Raw genomic sequence first — 27776 nt, 5'->3', positions numbered from 1 at the left:
TAGCAGTAGTAGATGATTGTGACATGCCGTATCTAGCATGGGGGCTTGTGGTGGCAGAGCGGTGTGGTGATTGGGGCAATTCCTCGGCTAAGCCCTCGTTTGAATGTGAGTAAGGCATTTAACAGCAGTGGAGTCAACGCAGAAGCTGCGCGCCAGCGCAGGCAGAGACAAACAGCCAGGCATGAATATGATGGTTGGTGTTCGTGAGTTCTTGACGATGACGTCTCGCACAACAAAAGGCAGTTAGTAGCTGAGACGAACCTAAATTGGAACCCGGATCAACGACGACAAGAATTTCAAGTACACGATAGTTATCATGTGGTTTAGCCACCACCTAGGTGAAAGAAAGAAGAACTCTCTGTGCTAGATGAGAGACGCTCGTAATCGTCCGAGCCCTCATAGGTCTAATAGCTAACCGACGTCCGCATACACCCATGAATACTTGTCTACACATATCACACAAGTGCTGGGCGTCTTGACGGAATCACAGAGAGGTTTTATGGGAAACTCGCACGGTGTCGGGGTGATAATGGAACATAATATCAGTCGCGCGGATGAAGAGTTGAGCGCTGGCGAGACGCCTTTTTGCTTAAAGTCCCGGATTTAATACAGGCGGTAAACCTCAGAAGCCAGAGGTCCGATCTTGAACTTGCTCAATCTCCTTGGATTTAGGTGGTCGGTAAGCCTCGCGACATTAAGTGTTCCTCCTTGTGCTCACCTCAGCCTTCTTCTTCTTCCTCTCTCTTCCTCTTCTTCTTCTTCTCTTCTCCTCTTCTTCCTCTTCTTCCTTCTTCCTCTTCTTCCTCTTCTTCCTCTTCTTCCTCTTCTTCCTCTTCTTCCTCTTCTTCCTCTTCTTCCTCTTCTTCCTCTTCTTCCTCTTCTTCCTCTTCTTCCTTCTTCTTCTCTTCTTCCTCTTCTTCCTCTTCTTCTTCTTCCTCTTCTTCCTCTTCTTCCTCTTCTTTCTTCTTCCTCTTCTTCCTCTTCTTCCTCTTCTTCCTCTTCTTCCTCTCTTCCTCTTCTTCCTCTTCTTCCTCTTCTTCCTCTTCTTCCTCTTCTTCCTCTTCCTCTTCTCTCCTTCTTCTCTCTTCCTCTCTCCTCTTATTCCTCTTCTTCCTCTTCTTCCTCTTCTTCCTCTTCTTCCTCTTCTTCCTCTTCTTCCTCTTCTTCCTCTTCTTCCTCTTCTTCCTCTTCTTCCTCTTCTTCCTCTTCTTCTCTTCTTCCTCTTCTTCCTCTTCTTCCTCTTCTTCCTCTTCTTCCTCTTCTTCCTCTTCTTCCTCTCTTCTCCTCTTCTTCCTCTTCTTCCTCTTCTTCCTCTTCTTCCTCTCTCTCTTCCTCTTCTTCCTGTCGACCTACATCATCCCGTAGCTTCTATTGTTAACTTCGTGATGGGTTGACCAGATCCTAGACATCGCTGGTGTTGCTTTTCCTCTTCTTTGCCCGTTGTGTATTCATTGGGGGTGGGAAAATGCGGCGAGATCCTGTCGTAGATGATGATGGTAGAAAAGGGCCTACGAGGTTATATATAGGTTGTAGGTTACACGGATCTTGGGAGGAGTTAGGGGGTGGCGCAGATTCCGGTAATCCGTTCTCTTGACCCTTACTGCAGCCCGCCTCTGAAGAGCCTTCAACCTGTGTCACGCACCTATTGACATGATAATGGTGGAGGAAGGGGCGGGATGCACCGCACCTGTCGTAGAAATCAAGGTAGGAGAGATACCTCTTGGGAGGGGAGGAAAAGAAAAGAGAAGTTCATCACTTTCTCAGGTTTAGAAGCTACGTCCTTGACGGCTTGGTAACTGCCGCTTTGTCAGCACGATCATTTGAGGAATGGGTTAATCCCTTCTTTCCTCCTGAGGTCGCTACGCCCAGTAGCATGCACCTGCCGCTTGCGCCTCGTCCCGGATCTGGAAACTGTTGCCTTCTCCCTTTTTGAGTAGGTGTTACCTGTCTTTGTACCGGTAGCTTGCTTGCCTTCTCTCGCCATCTCTTTTGTTGCCGCTGGCTTCAGGCATCTACTCCAGGCCCGTCCCTCCTTCTTGGAACCTATTGAGTGGAACCCTCCACCCACATCACCGGTGCAGCCTGCCTGCACTCACGCTGCATCGCAACTTCCTCATTTGACACTCACCACCCGCCGCGCTAGGTAAGGTATTTAAGGCGGCCGAGGCTCATCTGCTACCCTTTTCAAACCTCTTCTGGACATCAACAGCATCACATCACATCACAAACGCTGCAGCCTACAAGCCCACCATCGCAGGCAACTCCGAAAGACTCTCGACCAAGGCACATACCCGCAACAGTAGCAGTTACTACCTTTTCGGCTCCTGCCTTTGGGCCTCTTCCCGAGATTTCAACCTTCTCCTCCGAGAATCCGACCTCTCCCCAAAAATCCAGCCGCACCTGGCAGCCTACCCACATCCTCAACTTCACCCACACACCTGGAAGGTAAGCACACACAGACACACCCACCTCTACGCGGTTGCCTACTTCCAGTCCACTGCTACACATACTAATCTCGGTCTACAGCGATGGCCTCTCAAACCCGTACCATCATCCCCGACAGCGCCACCCGGCGCCAGCGTGAGGAGGAGCTGGTTGCGACAGGCGTTCTGACGGAGCTCCGCATGGTGCTGAGTAGCGACTCTAATCCCGAGTATGCCATTGGCGATAACCAGCTCTCCCTGATGGAGATCGCACATGGCAGGGCGCGCGCTAATGATTTCGCCCAACACATCAGCGGATCCAACAATCAGATCGGCCGTCGGCTGGCGCTCAAGGCGGCTGTATGCGTCAACGCTGCCAACGAGCAGTCAAGCGAGCAACCCTCTATCATCTTCAGTACATCAAACGAGCGCCTGTCAGAGAGGCTTCGGACCGCAGTGGACCTAAAGGCGGAGGGTCTGGCCGAGGCTGGGGCGTCCCCTGGAGGGAGCGCTCGGGTCGTGGCCTTGGTTAGCTTCTACAACGGCAGTATCAACAACACGCCTGACCATGCCTATGTTAGGCTCTCAGTACACGTCATGGATAGTGGCGCTGCGAGGGGCAAGTGGTTCGGTGTCTTGGTTGACGATGTTGCCACCTTCAGCGCGAACGGAGAGAGTGGGGACCATTACTACCACGAGATCATGAGGGGCGTTGGACAACTACAACTTGGAAAGGCTGAGGTCCGGCGGCCAGAGGGGGAGGTCATGTCTATCGATCTGTTCTCGACCCCGGTAGTCAGGCTCAAGCACTTTGTTATGCGCGACGCAGGCTTGAGCTTCGCCTTCGGCTTGGAAAAAATCCTCAACCCCAGCACCAGCGCCGAGAAGACTCTCGAGGAATACATCTCTATCTTCGCAGGGTACGCCGCTAACGCGCCGATGGCTGCTACTCTCCCTGGGGGTGGCCCGTCCTACTTCGCACGCAACGTCCTCCGCCACCGCGGCGTCTGGGATGTGGATGATGACGAGTTGATCAGCATGGGCGGCTGAGCAGGTGGTGGGTCTCCCTTTCGGCAGAAGACACATGTGATGGCAATGGAATGCTGAGGGAGTGCCTACCCGGCGCTTAGAAGGGGGTGTGAAGGGGGAAGGTAGGGGACCTAGGGGTTCATAACTCTAGAGCACGCGGTGGGTTTGCAGTCATCATCAGACGTGATTATCAGGCGTTGTTGTTTTGATATCAGGCGTTTTTAGGTAGCTAATGAAATGCGAATCAGCCACAATGGTGGAATTTTCGCTCCCAGCCTATCGGGCTGGATTTCCAACTGCAGGTCATCCTTGTTTAGTGATGGCGAGTCCGCTCGGTGCGAAGTATTATTATATCTGTGGTACTCTGGAACGCTTCCAACCTCCCTGCCGAATGGTACTCGCACAGCGCTCCTCCTAGACTTCATCCCGGCTACGAAGAAAAAAGCCCATACAGCTGAATTCTTCTAGACAGCGGAATGGCTGACCCCAGGGGTCGGGATGAGGTGTTTTTAGCAGCCCCAAGTTGTTCTCTACATCTTCAGGGCCTTGGAAGCGTCCGAGTACGCCTCTGTCGACTGCAACCGGCTTAGTAATTACAAGTAAGAGATTATGAGTACGACATGCGAACTTGGAACGATGTGATCGTCGTCCGTCCGGCTTCCGCCTCAGCCTCTGCCTCAGCCTCCGCGTCGGCCTCAACCTCGGTGTTCAACAAGACACCCACCCCATGGGTGCGTCGGGCGAACTCCACCCTCATAGCCCCATCTTTTCGCGTTCGTGGTAGTAAAAGCCCTGAGCCCCGATCTGCGGGACCAAACGCCGGAGCCTTCCATTCTACCAATGCCAGCGCCCAGGTGCCCGGGCCCCCTCGGCGGCTCGGAAGTGGACGTAATGGACGGTACCTTATGTGGCGCCCATGCCGTGCATCGACGGCATCTGTGGTTCTCGGGGTCGACAATCTCCCCAATCAATCTTGTTTCGTGTGGGCTTGCTGTCGCTTCGCGGGCTTGATGTCCTCAGAGGTAATGGCGTTCAGGCAGACATTCGCCCACATAGAGGGATGGACCAGGTCGAACCACAACGAGCTGGCCGTTGAGAAGGGGATCAGGTACTCAAACGGTTCTTCTATCGACATGTAGTAGCTGAAGATGCAGTCGATCAGCTCGCGGGGTAGTCTCCCTAAGGGGAAGGGCCGGTCCGCGTTAGCAGGGAAGGAAGCCATGGCGACAAATCGGGGCTCTAGCCAGGCGGGGGGGCCGGGGGGTCCCGGTAGCGTTAGCAGTAGCGCCCGGGATGCATGCGTCAAACATGCGCGTGGATTATAAGATGCGTATGATGGTAATGACTGTATGAGGTAGCTAGTGTTAGTACTTGCTTTTTTAGTGAAGAGGGGTTGCTATAAGGAAGTTAGGTAGCATGAGTTCGGGGTGTACGACGCTGGAGGGTATGCCATGGATAGATAGGTAGGTACTCAAGTCTAAGGTATGAGAGGTACTTGTTGTTTTCGATGGGCATGGTAGGTAGGGGTTTGTGGGATGGGATTTGTGAAGGAAGGAGGCTTGAGGCTGCAGTGGTGGTGAGCGAGGGAGAAAGAGCGATTTGAAATAGACAAGCAGACAGCCTTTTGCCTGAACGGTTCGCAAATATTACATATTATACGGCTCGAGTATAAGGTGCTGTGAGGTGATTCGTGCTCCGTACCTGCTCTCTGTCAGGAGTCTCACTACCTCACGCTCTAATTCCACTTCAAAAACGGACGTTGTATTAAACAAAGATAAGGTAGGAGGGAGGGAAGGGGTCACCCACCGCGCCGTTGCAGAAGTACTCTGGGATCCTAATTTCTTACTATATCCCCCCTTGGTCCAAGCTCTGGTCTTGCCTATTATACACGCCTTAAGAGCATCCGGCTTGATTTTGCTGCTTCTAGCGCCCGCCTAAGATTACCCGCGAGTCTCTAGCTAACGTCGATTTAGTTTCTGCCCCGCCACTTATCCTCTGCACCCCTAACTACCTCAACGTACCTTTCCCTAGACAGACGGAGAGTATCACCTAAGGTAAGGTAGGGTCCACACATAACTACACTGTCAGTGTTGGCAGCAGCGACCCCGCTCCCCAGGACAACTGCAACGTTGTGTCGTTATTTTGTCTATGTATAGTGTTGCCCCGTGGTAAGTATACCCTCCTCTAAGCGGCGGTTTGAGTGTTCCTAGGTGTTCGTTCATCTTTACACGCTAACAAGCTACGTCCCCAGGAGGTCCTTCCCCGAGGTACCCGGTTACACGCGTACCTACCTACCTGGGCTGCCTGCGCCTTCCGGCCCGCACCCGACCGAGCCGCGGTTTTCACCACTTGCCATCTGCATAAACCTACCTAAGCACACTAGCCGGCCCGGGCAGTGCCTGCGCTGCCGATTCCAGGAGGTCCCCCGCCGTTCCTTCTCGTTACGGAAGTCATCCCATGGGCCTTCCCGCCGGCGTCGTCTTTGCAGTTGTGGTTTTATCTCGGCGTTGGTTAGAGCCAGTGGATGCAACTCTCCCGTCGGGAAGGTGACGCCTCCTCGCAATTACCCTTCCCGCCCTCCCAACTTCACATTCATCTTCTGCAATCCCATGACCCTTAGGTTCCTTCTAATGCACCAAAGCCCACCTTCCACCAGCCCGCAGGTGGTCAGAGCCGCTTATTCCCACCCAACTGCACTGTCCACCTCAGTAACACTAAACACCACCACATCAAGCGACCGCTAAGGCACCTTACACTATACAACCTCAACATACCTTAGGTACCTTACCGCCGGCCGTCACCTAGGCCATCTCTCTCTCTCTCTCTCTCTTCACACACACACACCACATACACGCACGCACACCTATTCTGTTGTGCTGTTCCCCTAAGGCGATATGGTGCGGCTACTATACGACTTCGCAAAGGGCGCGGCAGCCCAGAAGAGCAGGTTAGAGACTACGTATCGGGAACGCCGCCTCCTCATCAGCATGGGAGTAGGCTAAGGTGTAGCAGCAGGCTGGGCGGTTTCGCTAACATTTCCTACAGGGACACAACGCAGCTAATCATAATACGGTGCCACTCTACAACGTTCCTCGTCCACCGCGACATCATCGTCGAGTGTTCGTCGTACTTTCAAGGCTGCATAATGGGATTCTACAGGGAGGGCTTCGACAGGTCTGTAGACTTTAGCGACGACGACGACGTCCGGCCTGAGTGCGTATATGCCTACTTGTCCTTCGTCCACCACTGGTATTTTGCCGCATGGGCTAACGGGAAGCCAAGCGGGCAGGGCCTGATGTCTATCGCCTCGCGCATGACACTGTCCTCGGTAGCGGAGGCAATCATTCTGTCTGACAGGCTGCTTAATCGGGCGATGCTCATCCTGCTCAAGGAGGTCTTTATTGGGCTCCTCCAGGCAAGGCAGACGGCTTGGCTGGACGCCAAAGCCACGAACAGGATTTGGGGCGACGCTGAGCACCAGGCCTACTTTAACGACTACACCTCGTCTTTTGACGTGTTCTCGAGAGGGCATGCGGACGATAGGCTTATGCAAGAGGCCATCGCGCACTCGTGGCACATTGTCACGCGACAGACGATGGCCCTACACACGCACTACGAAGCGAAGCTGTCGCGAGACTTCGTCTTGCGGGTCGGGGCTAAGCGCCACCGCCCCGACGGCGAAGACATCTGCACGAACATGGTTGAAAGGGCTGCGGGGGTTTTCCTCGTTGAAAGCGATAGATCAGTGACAGAAGCGTTTCTGAGGGACCGCAGGAGGAGGCGGAGGGTTCTCGGCCTGTTCCGAAGCTTAGAGGGGTTAATAAAGGTGCAGGACCTAGCACCATGGTACAAGGAGCCGCCCGAGGCCGCCGAGGAGAGGAGTGCGAGGTTCCGGGAGGGGGCGGCGGGAATGGCGTTGGTTGTGTGGGGCGGCTGCTTTTGATTCCAGAAGGCGAGCTGTCGTGCTCCCGGCTTGTATACTTTTTTATCTATGGCTTACACATTTGGCATATGGGCGGCTTGGAGATAGGGTCGCAGCAGCCGCGGCGAACAAGGAGGGGCGCCGGGGTTAACTACTTTGCTTTATAGATATCACCCTTTATGGATTAATTCGTCGCCTACGAGCTGGAAAACACACATGTGCTGCTGCAGGTGCTCTTGTATACCCACCAGGTGGCGGAGGGAGCTAGCTCTCTGTGAGGCTAGATACATTATACCACTGAGCCATGCAGCACCTGGTGACTCTCCTGCATTGTTTCAGCTGCGACTGGCATGGAGGGTGTTCGTCCACTACAGTATCCGGCCGGCTGAGTACAGAAAAGGCATGATACCTGCTTTTAGATTAGGTTATAAAAGACCTGCGTGCTTGTTCGGCAGACTCCTTGAATCTTACTGGCGGGAGATCCTGAATGATTATTCGGCTTCCCCGTTATATGGACTGGTCTGCTTGGTGTGAAGCCTGGTGTTCTATTGACGATCGGGCGAGCTCGTCTAGGCTGCCCAGGCTAACAGCCGGCAGGCTGGTCTCACTCGCCCCTGTTGCGCGCCCTCATTAGAACGTGCACACAGAATGCGTACCTACAGGCAGCAGCTACCTTGGATACAGGCCTTATGATTTCCTACACTAACTAGTTGTACCTTATGTTAACAGGTACCTCACACAAACCAAAGTGTGAAAAAAAAAGAGTGCATATCTAGGTACTGCAGCGTGCTGTGAGGGTGGGCATGAGCGAGATGGGACTCGAGCGATGATTACATGCAATGCATGCTTATATAAGCATCAACCCAATGCGGGATTCCTCGTCTGGGCCGAGGATTACCTAGACTTAAGCTGAGAGAAATCAGCAACATGTGTAAATAGTGATCATAGGGTTGTATACTTGACCCTACACCGCTTAGTTGGTAGCCACAATCTTTAAGACGATAGGGACATATACCATAACCCGAACGACCTAACCATGATGACCCTAACTGCCTAACCCGCGCCCGGCTCAGGTTAGCTATCTCTACGTCGTTAGTTGAATTTCCACAAGTGAGGATCTAAGGCTCTGAGGCTCTTCAAGGGACGAGAGGACCATATAACATACTCCATGGCTGTTAAGCTATGGGCAAGGGGCGGCCGCGGGGCTCGACGCTACCTTGAAATGCGACATGGACGTCTAGGCTAGGCACATCTCATGGTTATATGTAACTGACGTCCTAGCCAGGGAGGCCGGACCATATCTACAGAGCCAGGTTTAGAGTATCTGGTTTTTAGAAATCACTACTAGTGGTCTTTAGAGTTATGAGCTGCTTCGCCCAGGATCCTTCACAATGATGATAGGGGTTGGGGGGTTTAATCTGTTAAGCAAGCATTTAGAATCAGGCTCGGTCTGTGAAGAACGCAGGAAAACTGCAAATCGAGTATCATGTACCTGCCTAACCGGACGGTGTCGTAAGGACTATATCAGCAGCTACAAGAAAGAACTCCAAAGAAGGATGATTACAGTAGGAGGAAGATATCGGGGGGGGGAACAAACCAAAAGAAAAAAAGAAAGAAAAAAGAAGAAGAAAAAGAAAAGAAAACCCAAAAAGATGAGAAAAAGAAAGAGAGAAAAAAGCAAAAAAGGTATAAGGAAAATAAAGGGTTCCATCCTACTATAGGGCATTGAGTAATACGCACGTCCTAGTCCAACGTCATGCTGTAGAAAGCCTCGCTTATGCTGAAAGTTGAGGTCCATTACTAAGGTATTGTTCAGATCCCAGCGGTGTTAGGTTAAACGCTAGATACCTTAGATCAATGCCTTGGTCAAGACGCCTCTAGGTGTCTCTAATGAGAGACTTGCGATGTCGCGGTCCGGCAAGGATGCTTCTTCCAGGCTGTTTAATTGGCGTCTGGTTAGCTGCGGCGAAAAACCGCATGACTTTCTCCGAATAGCGATTTGCCGAGCCTCCCGCCCCCTTCGGCTCTGAGAATAGACAGCTGGCAGTGTCATATCAAAGAACCAACCTCTATAAAGAAGGCGTGGCGGGTGCTGCTGAGAGGCTTTGGAAGACATCCCTTGGAAGAAGGGTGTGCGTGTGTGTGCGCTATGCTTAGGGTTGCTGGTTTGAGCCTACGCCCCCGGGTGATCGCCCCTCATCTGCTCTTATAAGGCTACCTTAACTCTCCATTCTGATCTCAAGCCATTTTCTTGTCTGGCCTGGGCTAGTGGTGTTAGCTATTGCAAAGTTGGTATGCAGTCGTTGAGATGGTAAGGGGTGCGGTCATGGGCCAAGTCGAATGAGCACTTCTAATAGCCGGCTTTGGCTTTGATAGCCCCCCTCCTCTCCTCTCCTCTCCTCTCTTCCGCTCCCAGGGGCTGGGGCCTTCTTCTGGCTGTTTGGTGCTGTCTCTATACCGCGCGTCAGATGAGGTAGAGCAGCCGATTTCCTCAGAGCTCCTTTGCTGGCTGGTGTACCTATATCGGTCGCTTGTATTCGTAGGCTGGCTGGCTTAGCTGTCAAGGCCTTCAAATTTAAACAGGCCTTTCGGTTCGACTTGATAGCACAGGCGTTTACCTACTACTTGTCACGATGAGTGAATGAAATCTTGCGCACATCGCCGTGGATTGAGATGTACAGGTCCAAGGCTTATTAGGTGTTATGAAGTTCGGTTGGGCCGCTATGATACCCTTGCCCTATATGCAGGCGATGCCCTGATCCTCCACTTCCCTAGACGTGCCCCAAGCCCTCCCTACCTAGTGCCTACGTCGCGAACTGCGGTCGCTCCTTCTCCTCTTCGGACACGAATACTCCCCTCTCGATTGCGGGTATGTTCTCTCGCTCGTCACAGGGCGGGCGGGCGGCCGGGCGGACGATCCGACAAGGGATCTGATGCAACGTGGATGCCTGCGTTCCATTGCGGGACGGTTTCGATTCGACTGAGATCGGTCGGTCTTTTGAGAACAGCAGGTCCATATGCGCAATTCGGGAGACCGCCTAGACCGCAAGCGACGAAGATGGCTTGATTAACCCACCCGACCCTCGCAACGGACCGTTACGGTTCGCACAGTGTTCCATTTCGTCCGCGGAGGTGAACAGGGACCGCAGCTTTGGGAATATAGTGTGGAGCTGCTTGACGACCTCCGCTACGCCCTCATCGACCGGCCCAGGCTCTCCTTCCCTTGGAATGCTGATGGAGTGGAGGGTTATCTTCATTGATTTCCCGGTGTCGTGGCGTGTCGAGTTTGGTGGTGGGGGCCGCCAGGAAGAAGATGCTGCTGGCAGCCGCAGGCTCGCGTCGAGAACCAGCTCCTCTATCTCTTGGTTGTTGCGTGCAATCGACTCCAACATGTGCTGGCGGCTTCCCTGGCCGGGCGTGAGGGAGTAGACGCCGGGGAGGCTGAGTTGGAACGTCTTGAGTTGGCTCATCCCTCTCTGATCGCATCCGAAGCGTTGTTGGGGGGGAACGTCCCACGGCTCCAGAGCCCCATCCGTCCACCGCGAGACGTTCCAATCAGGCGGAGCTCCTGCAGCTGCGTCATTCTCGACAGGTACGTGAGGATTGCGGGCGAGATGCTGGCTGGCCTGAACCGTACGGTGAGCGAGTTCAGGGCTGACATGGTTGCGAGCTCTTGATACAGGGAGGTGCACTCTCTCATTGGTCTGATGTCGAGCTTGGTGAGAGATCTGAAGGGTTGACCTCGGCGCTTGTACCAATCCGCGTGGTTTGGGGGTAGGGGACTCAGAAGGCTCGAGATGGCCGGCTCTATAGTAATGCGCAGCCTGCTCAGCTCTGGGCAGTCGGACAGGGCGTGTATGATTATCGCAGACTCGTCACATCCGTACGTCAGGTTTCGGAACATGCTGGCGGACGTCAGCTTGTCCCACGCTGGCTGCACAACTGAGACTTCGTCGTGATGGTATGCCAGATGGTCGACGCGGAGTTGGGAGAGATTCGTCAGCAATGATACGAAGTCCGGGAGGGCGGACTCGACATGCCACTGGCTGACTTCCAGTCTCGTGATGGTGTTGCCATCTGCTGTGTGGAGTCTTTCGATCATTTCGGGTAACGTTGGGTCATTGAACCTCATGTGCTGTATCTGCCTCAGCCTTGGGAATGGGAGTCGGTAGATCGAGGTGAGGTCCACATGGGGAAGGAGGTATTGGCGAGGTTGTGAGTTTGGTGGGTCGTTCGCCTGGCAAAGGCCGCAGCCGCACTTCCGTCCGTCCCAGCCGGTGAGTGTCTCGATTTGTGACGGTTACAGGGCCCTCCTCTTATTGTCTATACACTCTTGTGTAATGGCCAGGAGGCACACTCTCTTCCAGACGAAGGGGACGGCGTGTTCGAACCATCGTCGACCACATCGGAGGAACGGGGCGATGTGACGCAGGCCGGTTCCAGGGCTAGCGATGTTCCGGAAGATGAGGTCGACGATCTCCGCGGGGAGCCTGTCCATGCTGGTTAGGAGGGGTAGATTGCTGATGTGAAGCGTGTCGCGCTCGTTCCTGCTGCTCCTCCTGGTCGGAACGCTCGCTCCTGTAGGGTTGGGCGATGGGGAGGTGAGGAGGTATTTCTTGGTACTAGGTAGTTTCCTGATCTCTTGCGTTGTTGACAGGTAAGCATTGAATATCTCGTGTTTGAGGCAGGTCCGCTTCAGGGAGGGTAAACTAAGCAGTCAACAGTTTTAGCATGAGAATTAAGAGGGTGATGTTTTAGGTCAGTAGGTGCTTGCCTGAGGTACCTTGCAGGTAGGTACTCAATACTGTTCGCAAGATATTAATAGGCCTTATAAGGCAGTAGTAGGAGATGCACAATAGTAGGTTTCTGATTTGCTCCAGCTCATTAGCTAGCTCCACGCTAATACAAAGGCATCAGATGTGGGAGTGTGTGAGTGTGAGTGTGGATTTAGCCTGGTGTTTAAGTAGGTGTTTCAGGCAAGTACGCAGGTAAGGGCAGGCAGTTGTAGTTAGTTATATAGTGCCTTTCTCTCCACTTTCGCTCCTGCTTGCCGAGATGCTGCTAGGTGACTTCCCGATTAGTCAGGCTCAAGTTAAATTTCCACGTTGCTGTTGACTGATAGGGGGCATTCTCACATGGCTCCCGCGTGTATGGGAAAGAATCGCTGAGGGAGGAAGGAAGAGGGCAGATGAAAAAGAAAAGAAAAGAAAAAGAAAAGGAAGAAAGGGAAAAAAGAGAAAAAAGGGAAGAGGAAGACCGAAGGAAACAAGAATTCCAACTTGATTTCAGTAGTTGACTATACTACCTTATTCAGCAGTGGGCTAGGAGCCAGAACAGCCGTAGGAGTCGCGGGCACCAGAGCCCATCCACTTCATCCATCTCCTCTAGCCATCCACGTATATGCTCGGGCCCGTTCGACAACAGACCCGACCAGTCCGACCAGCCCATCACCTCCAGGACCATTGCACCCAGGGTGCTCACGCCGGTACCAGCACCAATGCCTTCTACGATCATGCATGCTGTAACAAACCGCTGCACGGCCTTTACCCATACGCATTGTACCTCCTTACATAGTATATCCTCCCTCTCCAGCGCCTCTTGCTCATTGCCGTACCACTCGTCCATTTGTTCCCGGTAGACCGTCCGCCAACAGAGCGTTAGCGGGAACCGACAGGCGTGGCACCGCGCCCCCTTGCCGCCGCCGCGGGCACGGTACGACCGGAACATTGTTAACCAGCCCTGGGCTTCCGATGATTCCGCCTGATGTGAGCACCTCTTCAGCTTATGCGTCTCTGCTATCCGTCCCCGCTTATAGAAGGCGCAGAGCGCACAGCTGACATTCTTACTCTTCAGGAGGGATATGAAGTCGCAGATCAACGGGTCGTATGCGGTGTGCGGGCGGGGTTTGAGGAGATGGGTTGGGGGAGGATGGACGGGGATAGCCGATAGACTTCGATGTATCTCAACCGGGTCTGAGAATCTTTCCCTAAGGGGCGGCGCCAGGTCGTCGCAGGCCCTAGCTTCTTCCTCTATTAGAGATGTTCGCCCGTGTGGCACGTGGAAACGAGCCCGTCGCTTTGCTGCGCGCCGCTGCTTGGCGTTCAGGTGCGGCTGTCGCGGGCCGCACCAAGCGTTCGGGGATGTTGCGAGCGGCGAGGCCTCGCTTTGAGGGCACAACCCGCTGCTGGCCCCCTCCGGCCGATACCGCGGGAGCAGTAGCCGTAAGGCCTCGCCTGTATTAGCGTCGTCCTTGGGCATCGTTACTGCGTTGGGTGAGCCGGTCTGAGGGCTGGCTGGCAGGTGTTCCTGGTGTTCCTGCGCGTCTGAGACGCTTTCAGATGGGTGTCTAAAGTCAGGAGCTGCCTGCTTGGGCATACTGTAATCGATTGCTACGTATGTAATAGTGACAGTAGAGCAGCCGTCTACCTAGGTCGCAAGGTAAGCGGCTGGGACAGGATATATATACTGCAGAACTGCAGGAATAAGAGGGGCTCACCGTGGCGCTTAAGGACCTTGATGTCGAGCACGTGAGAACCAGCAGATGATAGCAATCATTTTAGGTCTACAGGGTTGCATCTGATTAGTAGGTCAATAGTATAAGGGAAGCCTGTTCTAGGAAACACCACTGCGTAGCATCTATACTGGGATCAAGCCCGACTGGAACCTGTGCCTGTGGCCATTGTAAGGGATTCCTCGCAATAAACGAAAAAGAAAAAGGGAGGGGGGGGGCAGAAGATAGGAATAAAAGGAAGTAAGTGAAAGGACAGAAAGCCACTTCAGGAAAAAGAAGATTGAGAAGGAAAAGAAGATATTAGCTCCTAGACTCGTCCAGCTACCCTATTACAATGGACCAGCGTTATATATAACGGCACGGTAGGTTTATTTCTACTATACTTCGTATTGCCGATGAATTCTACTAATAAGTGACTGGCGTATGAGGGCATATGACCTTCTGGCTTGTCCACCCTACCACCACACCACCCCAATCGCTATAGTATTGAGAACGAACGAGCTCCATATTACTAAACATTAAGGTAGCTAATGAACGAAACTGAAGTGGCTAACGCTGCGTAAAAGGGCAAGCTTGAGCGAAAAGGCGGGCTCTCGTGACATAATATCGGGTGGTTACAAGTTTCGCTCCGATTCCCTGCCTCCTGTTGAGGAGAATACTGCTAACAACCGTGAACGACGGGCTTTTTCATCCGCGACGAGGGCGCAGGACCTGGAGGCGTCATGACCCCTACTTAGATATAGGGCAACAGTGTCAGCACCCAGTTTTGATACTACTAGCGTCGGCATACACTTGGTTGATTATGCCCGTAACGTGAGAGTGGTGATGAACTGGTAACGTCGACTGGAGAGGCTTCAAAGGCGATGGGTACCACTGACTGTATGTAGGTGGTAGTGAGTCGGGAACATGGCCGTGGCCGGGACGTATCCTTTTCAGTAGAGGCTGAACTTGATCTCTAACCTGCCTTAGGACCAGGTGCGCGCTGAGAATCTTCTGGCTGTTATCGTCCAAGGGGTAGCTGCCGATACACGAGACAGTCGTCAAAGTTATCTTAGGTGACTGTTCCATAGTGGAATGCTTTGCTGCAGGCTCGGCGCTGTCGCTGATCCCGAGGATCAGGCGGTACGAGTCCGCGATTTTAGCAATCACCAGGTACGTCAAAAGAAGTATGTTTTGCCTTCTAGAGCATGGACAGCCTAGTAGGCTGTTAAGTCTGGCGAGTGCCTCTCTGTTTTCAGACAGTATATCGCCTATATCTTTCTGCCCGGATTTGCAGTCTCCCTCGATAGCGACGAGATGAGGTGGGCGTTGTACAACCGTTAGACAGCCGCTCGCTGACGTGTGGAGGTTTTCTAAGAGGCTCAGAGCCTCAGTGGCGCAGTCATATACACGGCGTGTTCTATCGGGATTAAGGGCGTCGCCCTTCACTTGCGGCCGTGGGCTGGCGTCCTGGATACTGTTGCCTACATCTTCGGTGGGTCGAGTATCTCCCGCACATGGGATATCGGAGTTCCCATCAGGCTGTCTCGGATAATACTGCGGAGAGGACGGCGTGTTCTGATTGCTAGGCGAACTTAACACTATGCTATTAGTCGAAGGATCTTCGCTTGTTGCAAGCTCCAGGCTAGGCTCCAGTAAATACATAGATGCTGTGTCAATCAGCCAGCTCCAGTTCCTGACGTCGTCAAACGAGGCTTGAGAGCGATTCGTCGGGCTTTCGGTGGAGGGATCCTCCGTCGTGCTGAGCGATAGTGACACTAGCTGAGGAGCTGCGAATGATGACAACGTTCCTGTGCTACTCCCCGGCATGTCGTACAATTCGGCTAGTCGTTGACGCTCACCTGTACGCATAGACATGCTGTACTGGCAGCACAGCCCCTTCTTCGCGCACCGGTGGCATATCGGGTGCTGTTTACCGCATCGTATTTTCTGCAGACTACAAGCGTTACACGACTGCCGGACTTGACGATGTTTGCGCTTGTAGGTTGTACGGTCTGCACTTTGCATAAGCATTGAGAATACTACTATGTATGAGTTGTTTGCGGGCTAAAGGGTGAGGCAGAAGGATTTGAAGATTGAGAAATGGGAACAAATAAAAAAAAAAAAAAGAAGAAAAAAGGAAAGAAAAAAAAAAGGGGGAAGTGAATAAAACCACACGCGTTAAGGTTAGCCCCTTCACAATAACAGTCCTGCCAGATCAGGGCCAGGTGGTTAGTTGCCTAGCTAGCTACTATGCAAAGGGTAACTACACCTATGCGTTTTCCGAATGTTACGGTTGCGCGTTACTTTTACAGCTGAAACTCCAATCTATCCCATCGACTGCCATATGACGTCAGTAGATCTCGATGCGGGGTCGTAAATAATTATGGTTTCATATGATTCTGTTTCCGTCGTTCCCCTCAACTCCATACCCTTTCAAGAATAGCATGCTGAGCGAAGAGTAGGAATTGTATCTGAGGTTCCGATGTTATGCAGTAGTCAATGGGATAAGAAAGCTAAACGTGACGCGGCGGATCACATTCCTGCAGCCCAGTGTATATTGAAGCTTCAGCCTTCACTCCTAACCTAGTGAGGTTGCAGCGGGTAGTTAACCCTACTAGTAGAGCTATAGGACGACTTCAGTGTTTATGGTTAGCTCTGTTGAAAGTCTCTATTATGACACTGATTACCGGGCGTAGTTGAGGCTGTTCTTAGCCTTTTCTTTCTGATGTTGTTTCACTACTAGCTTCTGATACCTAAGGAAGCCTATTGGACTTTTGAGCTCTCTGTCAAAGCACATACCTTCTTTGAGCCTTGGCCTGGCTAACAGGATTCATACTGTGGACAGGTGCAGAATGTATGATCTGATTCTTCAGACAACAAAGACGACTCGATAGGAGCACGTACTACAATTGGCCACGCACATCTCTGCCTGCAAAGGGTCTATAGGTCTATGATGGGCGCAAATGACAAGGCAAAGAAGGACTTCTATTATCTCATTGCTGCCCTTGACTTAGGCTAGCATAGCAGTTTCCTGTATGCTTCCTCTGCTGTTGCAGTGAGAATGCCGATCTTGACAGAGGCGACGTCCCGCCTTCGGGGCAACAACTTGCATCCCAGGTGCCGGGGACCATCTTGCTTTCAGGGCAACAATGTCTTAAAAGCCGCCCGCTAATCTGGAACCCTGCCTCACCCCATCTATAGGGCGCGCTAGCTACCTATAGATAAGCCGAGTAATTGGACGTCAGTGGCTAGACTGACGCATTACGCTAGGAAGGTCGCGTTGGGTTCGCGTTGGGGGAATAGCGCGCATTACGTGCAGAATATCTCCCCTGAAGGCCGAGAAGGATGCTCAGGGACGCGTTGACGATTTCTGCCCGGGGGACCAATCATGTCGTTGGTTTCGTGAGTTTCGGCTTTAGGTTGCGTTTCCACAAGCCACCCCATGCCAGTGGGAACAGCCCAGACCAAGCAAGACCCCGCTGCGAGGAGGAGGTGCCTGCCTGGGTGCCTGGGTACAAGGGGGAGGAGATCTAATTTAGGGGGGGGGGTTGGCCGGGCGGCCGTGCTATAAGCCATAGTCCGTAATATGCCCCGTGGGGACGGGGTCCCCGGCTTGCATCTGACAGCGGCGAGGAGGAAACGCGCTGTTGCGTAACCCTAGTCCGGTCCGAGCCGATCGCCACTCACCACCGAAAAAGGCCGAACGTATTCAGGCGCTTTTTTTTTTTTTTTGCGACGGCCTTGTATCGTTTGTCTATCTTCGGCAGCTACGACCGTTACTATTCAGCATGTCATTAAAGTAAGGTAAGATAGATTGCGTTGGGAGCGGTGTTGGAGAAGAATATGCTTTCAATCCTTTCGTGCTGCCTTCCTGGCTATGGCCAGATTCCCAAGGCGGCCTGCACCCACACCGACTCACCGTTTAGTTCGCCGCAACAATCTCCTCAGAGTCCTATGCTCCCCAGTCTGCTGTTCATAATGCTGGCACCTATCATTGTGGGCATCAGGAGGTCGTAAAATGCGCAAAGCCGGTCCTCATATGCAGCTTAGCGCCCAGCTATGTAGGTAGCGAAAGAGCAGGGAATGACAATACAGGTATATCATCACTAACGGTCCGGGTGCCCAACCAGCTTATTAATAGATGTTTCTCTTGACGTATGGCTCTCGTCTGGTTGTTTCCGGCAGCTAAGCTTAAGTCTTGCTAGACACTGTGTATCACTTCCTTCCCACGCCCCAATTTTCATCATCACAATACTGCCATATTCACCTAGTAGGTTAGGAAGCAGACTGTAATATCGTTAGAGGTGGAAGTTGCTTGAGTACGTCTGTAAGCTCTGGCACTCTCCGCATATATACTGTTAGCTATCACTCTACCGTACCAGCAGGGTTGAGAGCCTGGGCGAACAGTGATAAGAGGCCTGGGCATACTATTATAGATATCATGATATCTCCTGTGGTTATGAGGTTACTCATGGCCTTCTTCACCAGAAGTGAAGCAATAAAACAGGAGAATCTCTAGGTGGCTGCTGACCTGTCTCCATGATGCACACTCACGCTGACCACAAGACCATCAGGATAGCAGCTTGCAGCTTTGTTACTGTTGGGGTCCTATTGTAGAATCAAATGCACCTCGTCAGACCCACAATGCGACTCCTGGTTTGAGGCCTTAGAAATTTTCAGGCGGCCATCAAGAGCTAGCACAGAACAGAACGTATCAGGGTTGCTTTCTATAGCGCATAGCAAAGGATCTGGGTCGTTGAAGCCAGCCAGCCTAACCTGTTATTAAATAACGACTGTCTTCTGGTATTTCTAAGACCTTCTACTCGTCCTACCTTAAGCAGAGATTCAGCAGACACGCCTGAAGTAGGGACGAGTCATTAGAAGCTGCATCTTTTCAAAGTACCACAAATGAACCCTATTATCTCTTAAATGCAGCCATGTTGTCCACTTGTGTGGGATTTGAATGAGAACCCAGCTAACAACTCAACGGGTATTGTTGACGAATCGAACAAGCAACTTTCAGATTAGGATAACACTAAAGACCAATGACTACCCTCATGAGCTCATTATCAGTTTAAAAACTGCAGATCAAAGGCCCTTTACTAGCAAGACCACAAGACTTCTCCAAATCGCTACATGATGATTCTATAGTAGCTTCTATATGGAGTTGCTAAAGAACAGACAGCTACCTAAATATGTTACGGCCTTTCTAGACTGTAGTAGCTGTAGCTTGTCCGTTTGTAAGACAGACATATCGTTCTGTCCGCTTAGCAACGGATGGCCGAGGACTGTTGAAACTCATGAGGAAGTACCCATCTAGCTCCGGAGGAGCCAAGCTGGCGGAAACGATCACGGCATTATTGCGAGGTCCAAGAAACGAATTCGCATTCTCGCATATGCTGCCTGCTTTCGCTGGGGATACAATGCCTAAGTTAGTGTGCAGTGGGATGCAATAAACGCAGGCATCATTGCTGCTGAAGGCTGTGTAATTAGATCGAAGTGGTTAGGGGCCAAGGTGACTAGTCCTAAACTTAACGAGTATTCGCGGAGGAAGATGAGCTGAAAGGGTCCGAGGATGCTCACGAAGTTAATTGCTGGAGACCTGTAGAGGTCCCATCCGACTACAAGTCACCTCATGCTCGGGTTCAACTAACCCTCAGACCTGAGGACTAGCCGCTGTACTGGTAATCAGTGGCACTGTCCCCGATCCTGAAGGGGTCTCTTAGCGAACGGACCTACTAGATATCTAGAACTAATAGGGTAAAAGCAGGCAAGTGGCTGCTCTACCTTACATCAGAATTCCACCTCACATTTCATCTATCAGCCGAAGTCGTGAGTGGGATGGAACTGCGAGCAGATATTCCTCATCATCACCCCCTTCTTCTTGGCACCCATCCGGCAAATCCCGATTTCCTCGAGAGGAAATTTTCCATCCATACGTGTCCCCGATAGCTCCTTAGGATCTCCGTCGCGTCAATGAGCCCCCCGTCGGCGGTCTTCCTGGCGTTTAAGATGGTGGCGTGAAGGAATAAGCTGAAGCCTCTCTTGTCGAAGATACCAGCATCCTCGAACACATGCCGGATTCTTTGGCATAGCGCGTCGAAGTCGTAGTCGAGACACGTGGGTGCGCAAAGAGGATTTCGGCACGTCCTGGATCTATGCCAGGAAAGGTTCCTAGGCCAAGGAGCGAGATCTTGATGGGCCTTTGGGGAAGTAGAGGAATGATGCTCTGAAGGACCTGGGTCGCCTCTTCAACGTCTTTGGGCTCGGGAAGGCTCATGACTCCCAAAGTGAGGTGGATAGTGCTGAGGGACGCACAGCGGACGCGGGGATGCTGATATTGTCCGCACTAGTAATGTATGACTTAAGAGCGCTCAACTCCGCAGACAGCCCAGGCCGCGACAATCGGGTGACCAGTGGAATACAAGAAAGTGTGTGGGCTTCATAGTGAGAGTCTATTGTTATAAGCACCTCAATATAAGTAACAGGACGGGCCATGTGAGTCTGGACTTATCCTCTTTTTCACTGACCATTACCTATCTGAAAAGCGATGCTGGTTTGGTGTCCCCTCCCGGCAATTTTTTATGTTATCATTTAGGTGGGTAATTATTCCGTTAGACCATCCGCCTCGCGGGATGTCCGGATCGACCAAGGCCCACCGACCCACCCGCGCAACACACAAACGCGAGCGCAAGCTGGCTCCCAGCCTGACTAGAACCCCAACCCTTGAGCACTATTTCGGGGTGTCCCCTCTCTTACTTGCCCCCTCCCAATCCTCTTCATGCTGATGTAATATTGAATCTCTCATCAAGCTGTGCACCGTTCGTCCTGGGGGAAGCGGTCTCGGTCTGCCTGTGCTGATGACGTCGCTAACGTCAACCCCGTATCCTCAACCTCGCTAGAGGACTATTACGGCCTCAAATCAAGCCGTAGAATGGAGCGCGCTGCGGAGTGGACTGCGTTTCTTTTCGCCAGGTTGGGACTCGTCCACTTTGTTAAGAGACGCAAGGACGGGAAACGAGGTGTTTAGCATCGCAATCACCAACGGACGGCAGCACACAGCCTAATGTGCTAACCGAGGTCTATCTGTAAGCTAGCCCAGGGTCTAGCCTTGGAATCGCCTAGTGCAGGCTGCGACGGATGGCGAGGCTTATAGATGCTACCTTATTACCTTCACAATGAATACATTGACCTGCTGCAGTTACCACCTTGCGAACGCTCTGAGGACTGGCATGCAGTCCCCCCGGCTGAGTCGGCCAACAAGGCGGGCAAGCTCCACGCGGAACCGACGGTAGCCTTGAATCTCATAGCCAGATCACAAGCATCCCTGTAGCGGGATATCATGATTCGTCCCGATGGGTGTCAGATGACGGACGCTGAGTGGACTCTCGCTGAGGCAGGCCGGATTAGATGTGAGGCCATATGACAGATCTCTCCCGCCTTTGGAAAATCTCTCGCTTCCTGGAGGGAGATACTGGAAATTGATCAGCAGTCCCTCGTAGCTATACATGTGCCTCCCTTTCCACCACCTGCCCACGCTGGCCTGAGTAACAACACATTAGGGCATATCCTGTAAGAAGAGTGGCCCCGGCACTATCTTGAATAGAGGGCTCGTGCGGCGGCACTTCGAGATAGGGATCAGAACAGGAAACTAACGTGAAGGTGAGAATATATCAACATTTGCGATTACACAGTTCCTCGGAGACGGCGTGGTCGGCCAGGAGGCAGGAGGTTCTTAGGTCACAAGTCCAACACATAATAGATGGAATAGCCAGAGCACAGAGCTTCCCGAGTACCTTAAAGCCCCCGTAAATGAAGAGGCGCATCACGAGATCTACTAGCTACATCACGAGGGTCGTCCGTGCCCCGACCTCGTCTTTATAACATACGGTAACGTACGTATGCTTACGCGACTCCTAAAATAATAAAGTAGTGATGGCGACAGTTCCAAACTGCTTTATCCTCCCGGCTTACAGGGCGTATGGTGGGTGGGCCACGACGCACTATGCTAAGCTATACCAGTGGGCGGCCTCGGCCATATCTCTCTGCTGCGCGGCGTTGCAGCCTCTTATTCCCGCTGCATATTGACTTCTACCTTGGCTAAGATACTAGGGTGGTCCGTCGTGCCTGCAAAACGTCCATCAACCTCGTCCTGCTATCTCAGTTCTTTGGGATAAGCTATACCTAAGGTATATAGTCCGTATCTTCCAGTAGCCGGCGAGAGGCCGACCCTAGGAGTACTACGCAGTATCCCACTGCTAGCTTATGGATAACTTGAAGTTGTCGCTGCTTTCACGGAGGGCTGGAGTCCTGGACCCGGCTACGGTTTGACGCCACTTGCCGCTATCTTTATGAGTACAGCTGATCCGTGGCCCTTTGAAGTCAATGAGTGAAGCCTCAGTGGGCAGATTGTTCATATGCGACTGAACTCGTGTGAAGCCCTGATTTCACCACCCCGTTTTAGAACCTAGCGGCGGGATGCAAGAGAATTAGCCCCCTATAATGCTCCTGAAACTAGAGTGGCTTAAAGATGAAACTTCGGACTACCTAGCTCATTTGTGCGGCAACCGGCCTAGGCGTTGTGTTGTGGTATGACGTTTTAGCCCTGACGGGATGCTGCTGCTGCTTCTGTAGTCAAAGGCATAAGTGACTACCTATAGCTGTTGAACATCGTGTCTAGCTTTAACGGTCCTTGGTACAACAGTCAGTGTACTCTTCTAGGCCTGCCTACTAGTAATAAGGCATCTAGTGTAATTTGTATGTGAGCGTGGGGCTCTTCTTAGTTCAACTATATACACTATACATTTAGCTGTTTTTCCGACAGCAGAAACAAGGCCTGTAGATAATTGCAGTCACTGCTACTGGCCTTGATGGTCGGAAAGGGGTTATGCGCCAGCCTGCTAACTATAGGCAAAGGCACCACCTCCATTTGTTGTGTTATGTTATGTTGGGTAGCTTAATGTTGTCCCTTACCTATAGTGTCAGCGCTATGGCAGCAACATCCCACTTCCTATATGATTGCCTACTACGGCCTAGGGGGTTAGTTTAAGGCCTATATGCATTTGCAATATGCATTTGCAAAAGGCGAGATGGCAAGAACATACTGCATGCTGAGACAGTGTCAGCTGCTGCTTTAAGGTGTGAGGAGATGCTTGAGAAAGGCAAAGAGCAAAAGAGACCAAAGAAAACATGGTTAGATTAGCCTATCTATGCACTTCTCCGTCCGTTGTGGAAACAGACTATTATGAACACTGAGAAACGTCATATGCTTCCCTGCCCTGTCCAAGGTATCGTTAGACGTTCTTAGTCATGGGATCAGTGGTGAGATGAGGGTGCTCTAGCTGATGTTAGACGTACACAGGCTGGTGGGTAACTACTACATATGCGTTTGGGTCTTTGGGCTCCTAATAGCTTCTTTGATGATTCTTGAGACTACGTAGTGATCTCAGTCGCAGCTAAGCTACTATCAACCAGATATTCCACCCGAGGCACCAGTCACCTTACCATAAGTAAAGGCTTCTTGACTTGTATAATATGTCTGTAGTCCTCCGTCCTTTCACCTCCTTTAGCCTCCGTAACTATGACCTCAGCTCAACAGTGACGTGAACACTAGTAGCAGCCCCGACTGATGTCAGCCTGTCTCTTAACTCTTCAGCCCGTGATCTCACCGGCTGTCCAAACCTCGACCTTGAGCTGCCTTAACTTAAGCTTGACGGCCTAGCCTCCAGGTACTCTGTGATTTTAGCTTCGAGTGTGTGCCACCTTGGGGCGCTTGGGTCGTCCGCCTCCCACTTGACGTCGTCCCATCGGGAGTGCCACCAGAAGAACATTTCGTTAGTGACTGTAACACACTCGATGCTAGCGGGGAGCACGTCGGCGAGCCTTGCCGAGTTATCTGTTCTCCACCCAAGTAGTACCGGTAGCGAGATAGTGATGCGCTTAAGCTGAGAGAACCCCCTGAGTGACGCCAGCGTGCCCCGAATACCCCACGGCCCTTGCTCGCCGCAGTCGATAGCTGTGGATGTCCAGAGAATCACGCTGAAGGAGAGCTCCTGTAGCGAGTGCTTCAGGGTTTCGAGCGATGTGCGCAGCGCGTCCAAGTCAAGCCACGACCGGGCGTATTCGGCATCGATAACATGCTCCCAGCGGAGAACCTCCAGGTCTGGGCATGCTCGCACAAGTCGGTCCAGACTTGCTTCAGTCAGCTGGGCCTTGCTCATGACCAATTCTTTAAGCTGCGTCGCGGAGACGGGGCCTGCCCCGGCGGGCCATGAAACCAACCGTCCACCGTCCTCAACGCGGTGCATCTCGAGGGTGCGGACCTGCGGGAGGTAAAACAGGGGTAGCACAGTGTCTGCGCTGACGTAAAAGCCGAACTCCGCGGCGGGGTCATCGTCCGGGTATGGTACAACGACCCTGGCCGTCCTGACGTGTGCGAAGGCCATGGTGCCGGCCGAAAGCATCTCCCGGCAGAGGAGGGAGATGACGGGGTCTCCTAGTGCTAGAGATGCGGTTTGCTCGTCATCCTCTTCATCTTCGACCCGGTCAAAGGTCCGGATCTCGAGGGTCTCCAGAGCAGGCAGGCGCGACAGCAAGACGGCCAAAGCAGCGACGGCTCCTGCCGGCTGCGTTGTGCCCACCTCTTCGTATCCAGAAGCAACGGAGTCCGCGTGTAGCGGCAGCATCGCCCCTGTGGCATGCGGCACGGGCTCGGCCACCTGCCCCAACGTCGAACGCTGCATCGCCGTCTCCGCCTCCAAGCGCTCTGACGCCCGCGAACAGCACACAGTAGCATGGCGGACCGCGTTCAGACGTGCTGGGCTGCTCAGTAACGGGCGGATGTCCCTGATGATGGCGATGGGTGGGGACGATGAGAATGGCGAGCTGACCAGGCGCACCTCCGATCGGCCCCTGTCCCATATGAGAGAGCCTGGGAGCGTTGGCAAATCGTCGACCATTTCGAAGACAGGCGAAGGTCGTCTTGGGCCCAAGGGTCTGGAGAAGGGAAAACGTCCTGATCCACACTGGTCCTCTGCGATGGGCCGTGTGTTGATGTGTGGAATTATCGCCAATCCGCTGTTGTCACTAGAACGACACGTGTCCTGGTTGCTGTTACGCTTAGTCCCGTATGATGCCCGACAATTATGCGGATGCAGCATACCTATACCGCGCAGGATGACTGATAATAAAGAGTGCAGCGGAGGATCTCGTAGCGCGACAGGAGGCAGGTCGACGGGATATGCGATTGTTGATCATAGGACTCCTTGCCTATTGCCACTCTGTAGGAAACTGGCCCGCGTCGCGCGCAAGCAGGGCTAGATATGGCCGAACCCTGGAGCGCCAGGCGCTCTGGAGGGCGCTTTAAAAATAGCTGTTGCGGATGCATGCTTCAGAGGACCCCCGGGACCACGAGTCAGGCAATGCGCGAACCGGGAACAGCGTGTGCCTGCCCAGCCAATTGGCCCCATGCAGTTTTGCCTCAAGGTCTAGGCCTCAGCCCGCGGCCGGACGTCGAACCATGAGAAGTCGAGCGTCACCAGGGTCCCGACCCCCCTATCGGCTGGACACTTGGAATCGTGGGACATCATAGCATTCTACAGCAGTTGCCGGGGGGGGGGGGGGGGGGGGGAACAGCAATGGATATCATCACAAATGTCTCGGGGGATAAGAGGAAAGAGAAAGAAGAGGAAGAAAATTTATACATACACAAATATAAATGAGTCCTACTGAAATCCGCCCCCCTTATAAGGTACACATGAACTGCCACCTATTATAGTTGGTTACAGATTCGCTTAACAATTGAGCAGGCTGACCTCTAGCACCTCGTCACCTGCCATCACTAGAACCTGGCGATAACTACGCGATGGAGACCACATCATAAGATTCACTGAGCTACCTTAGGCCGGGTCGTTCACCAGGTGTTCCGTGGCTTATAACTTAAAACATAAGCCTAAGGTACGTAGCCTAGAGAGCAACACGTAGCGTGCAGGACACACAGGCCGGAATACCGGGACGGAAATGAAGACATAGTTAGTCAAGTCGTCGCAGATATAACATCACCGCGCCCTCTGCATCATCCACACACCGTATGAGTTAGCAGATAATACTGGTGTTATTAATATAAGGTATACGTCGACCGGGGCCGTAATCGATCCGTTGCGTGACCGAACAGGGCCGGAGGCGGAGCAGGATGTGTAGTAGAGGCGGAGCTGCTTGAAAAGTATTACACCCCGTAGCTAAGTATGCCTCTAGCCCTAATTCTTGACAGTCTAGGTTAGGGTTTAGTGAAAGACAGATTGGGAGATTAAAGGCTTGGACCTATTCGGAACGGGGATCTGTTTCTCCTATTCAGCTCCCAGCTTCAGTCTCTGCCACAAGCAGTGGGGGGACGGTCACATTTCAGTCTCCTCCGCGTATTTACTAGAAACCACACACTGCCGAGACGGGAAGACAGCAAATCACATCAGAGCCCTATGTTATCTATTTTAGGTATATCTAAGAAGGTCGCAAACGCAGCTATAGTGCTTAAACGTAACAGAGACATTGCACTCCAACGGGGAATCGCACGGATAGCATCTTGTTAGTATATTCGAAGTTCTCTCTCGGAGTTGTCCCTGAGAATGGCGATAGTCAGTCCCATGACGTGTCTTATCAGCTAGGTACTTGGCTATAGGGGCGATTAAGGACTAGATAATACCTAGACAAGGGTTCGCTGTATGTAACGCGACTACAAGTAGCAGAACCAGTGATATTATCTACAACCAATAGACGTATGATGTTCGATCAATTTCATTTAGATACTAGAATAGCAGACTAGGAATGTCAGTCGACTTAACGGACCATGCTTACTGTAACACCCTACAACCAAGGCTTTATACTGTCCTCCACGTACATAATCCGCCCGTATAGAAACGGCCTCACCTTGCAGAGAGGCCTGCAGAGAGCAGCGTTCAGTGGCCTCTAGAAGGGCGAGCACGTCAGCTGGGTGGCTTTAGGGAGCTTAAGAAAGAACGAAGCCAGGACGTAGAGGTGCCGACACGTCGTTAAAGGAACCTCAACAGTCCAGAAGTTCCGAGTCGGTATTAATAATTAGAAACCAGCTTCCTCTAGAGAGGCCCTATAAGGCCGGTTTGGCAGCAACGCATGATGCCGCTGTTGTATATCTCACTAAAGCTACTTCTCATCATTCTAAGCTGTCTCAGGGGCCGGTGGCCATACCCGGCGCCATATACTCGCTTAGTCGAATCCGGATGCCGTATAAAATGTCAAAGGGTGGGCTGCTGTTCGTGCTTCTCTCGTCGAAAGAAGAGACAGTGTCAGGGATGATATCGTCTTCCGTAGCAGGTAGCTTTCCGTTCAAGCTTGTTCTTACCATGCAGTTGAATCCGGTCCTCCCGCCCAAGTTTGAATTCATACAGCGATCTCCACTGCGGATGATCCTTCGACTGCGGATACATCTGTCAGGGACCTAGCATCTGTCCCTAGTGGACTAGTATAACTAAACTGGTACCATCCGTTCCCACGCCCAACGTCCTTTCGAGACGTAACCCCACATACTATTCGTCGGCTCCATAGGCTTAGGCTAAGCTGAATCACTCAAGGGTGAGTCTGTGTGCAAGAAGAACCATAAGACGCTTAAGGCTGTGTGTTACGGTCAGCTATCCGACAGTAGGGTCTGCTAACAGAAGTTGGGGATTGACACGTTATAACAGTACACTGGGTCGTGGTCTGAGTCGTAGGTCGTAGGCTGTAGTAGATCAGGTCTTCAGAGGCTAAGGTGATCAGTCTTAGGTTCAACAAGTAATTCGCAGTGAAGGTAAGCTGAGAGTATCCGTGAGGATGTATACAAAGTTGATTGCTGAAGAGCTATGGAAGTCGGACCATGAGCCAGGCTCAGGTTATACTATAT

General features: G+C 52.4%; 6 protein-coding genes across 6 annotated transcripts; 2 read left to right on the top strand and 4 right to left on the bottom strand.

The window, feature by feature from the left end:
- Positions 1 to 2528: 2528 nt before the first annotated feature.
- CGCA056_v015074 (uncharacterized protein) lies at positions 2529 to 3473 on the top strand (the record flags this gene model as incomplete). The annotated part of the gene is made up of 1 exon (XM_037330315.1): positions 2529 to 3473. One exon carries the CDS (start codon positions 2529 to 2531, stop codon positions 3471 to 3473), a length of 945 nt encoding a protein of 314 aa, XP_037171300.1.
- A 2873-nt stretch (positions 3474 to 6346) lies between these two features.
- On the top strand, positions 6347 to 7395 carry CGCA056_v015073 (uncharacterized protein; the record flags this gene model as incomplete). Its single annotated transcript, XM_037330314.1, has 2 exons — positions 6347 to 6399; positions 6498 to 7395. 2 exons carry the CDS (start codon positions 6347 to 6349, stop codon positions 7393 to 7395), a joined length of 951 nt encoding a protein of 316 aa, XP_037171297.1.
- A 3445-nt stretch (positions 7396 to 10840) lies between these two features.
- CGCA056_v015072 (uncharacterized protein) lies at positions 10841 to 11476 on the bottom strand (the record flags this gene model as incomplete). Its single annotated transcript, XM_037330313.1, has 1 exon — positions 10841 to 11476. One exon carries the CDS (start codon positions 11474 to 11476, stop codon positions 10841 to 10843), a length of 636 nt encoding a protein of 211 aa, XP_037171298.1.
- Positions 11477 to 14546: 3070 nt separating this feature from the next.
- On the bottom strand, positions 14547 to 14953 carry CGCA056_v015071 (uncharacterized protein; the record flags this gene model as incomplete). Its single annotated transcript, XM_037330312.1, has 2 exons — positions 14547 to 14618; positions 14678 to 14953. 2 exons carry the CDS (start codon positions 14951 to 14953, stop codon positions 14547 to 14549), a joined length of 348 nt encoding a protein of 115 aa, XP_037171299.1.
- Positions 14954 to 19874: 4921 nt separating this feature from the next.
- On the bottom strand, positions 19875 to 20147 carry CGCA056_v015070 (uncharacterized protein; the record flags this gene model as incomplete). The annotated part of the gene is made up of 1 exon (XM_037330311.1): positions 19875 to 20147. One exon carries the CDS (start codon positions 20145 to 20147, stop codon positions 19875 to 19877), a length of 273 nt encoding a protein of 90 aa, XP_037171295.1.
- Positions 20148 to 23565: 3418 nt separating this feature from the next.
- CGCA056_v015069 (uncharacterized protein) lies at positions 23566 to 24825 on the bottom strand (the record flags this gene model as incomplete). The annotated part of the gene is made up of 1 exon (XM_037330310.1): positions 23566 to 24825. The coding sequence occupies one exon, from the start codon at positions 24823 to 24825 to the stop codon at positions 23566 to 23568; it is 1260 nt and encodes a 419-aa protein (XP_037171296.1).
- Positions 24826 to 27776: the final 2951 nt, after the last annotated feature.

The sequence above is a fragment of the Colletotrichum aenigma genome, assembly GCF_013390185.1.
Source record: "Colletotrichum aenigma strain Cg56 chromosome Unknown KSG_Cg56_contig24, whole genome shotgun sequence".
In the NCBI taxonomy this organism is placed as follows: Eukaryota; Fungi; Ascomycota; class Sordariomycetes; order Glomerellales; family Glomerellaceae; genus Colletotrichum; species Colletotrichum aenigma.
This window is presented reverse-complemented; position numbering and strand designations above follow the sequence as displayed.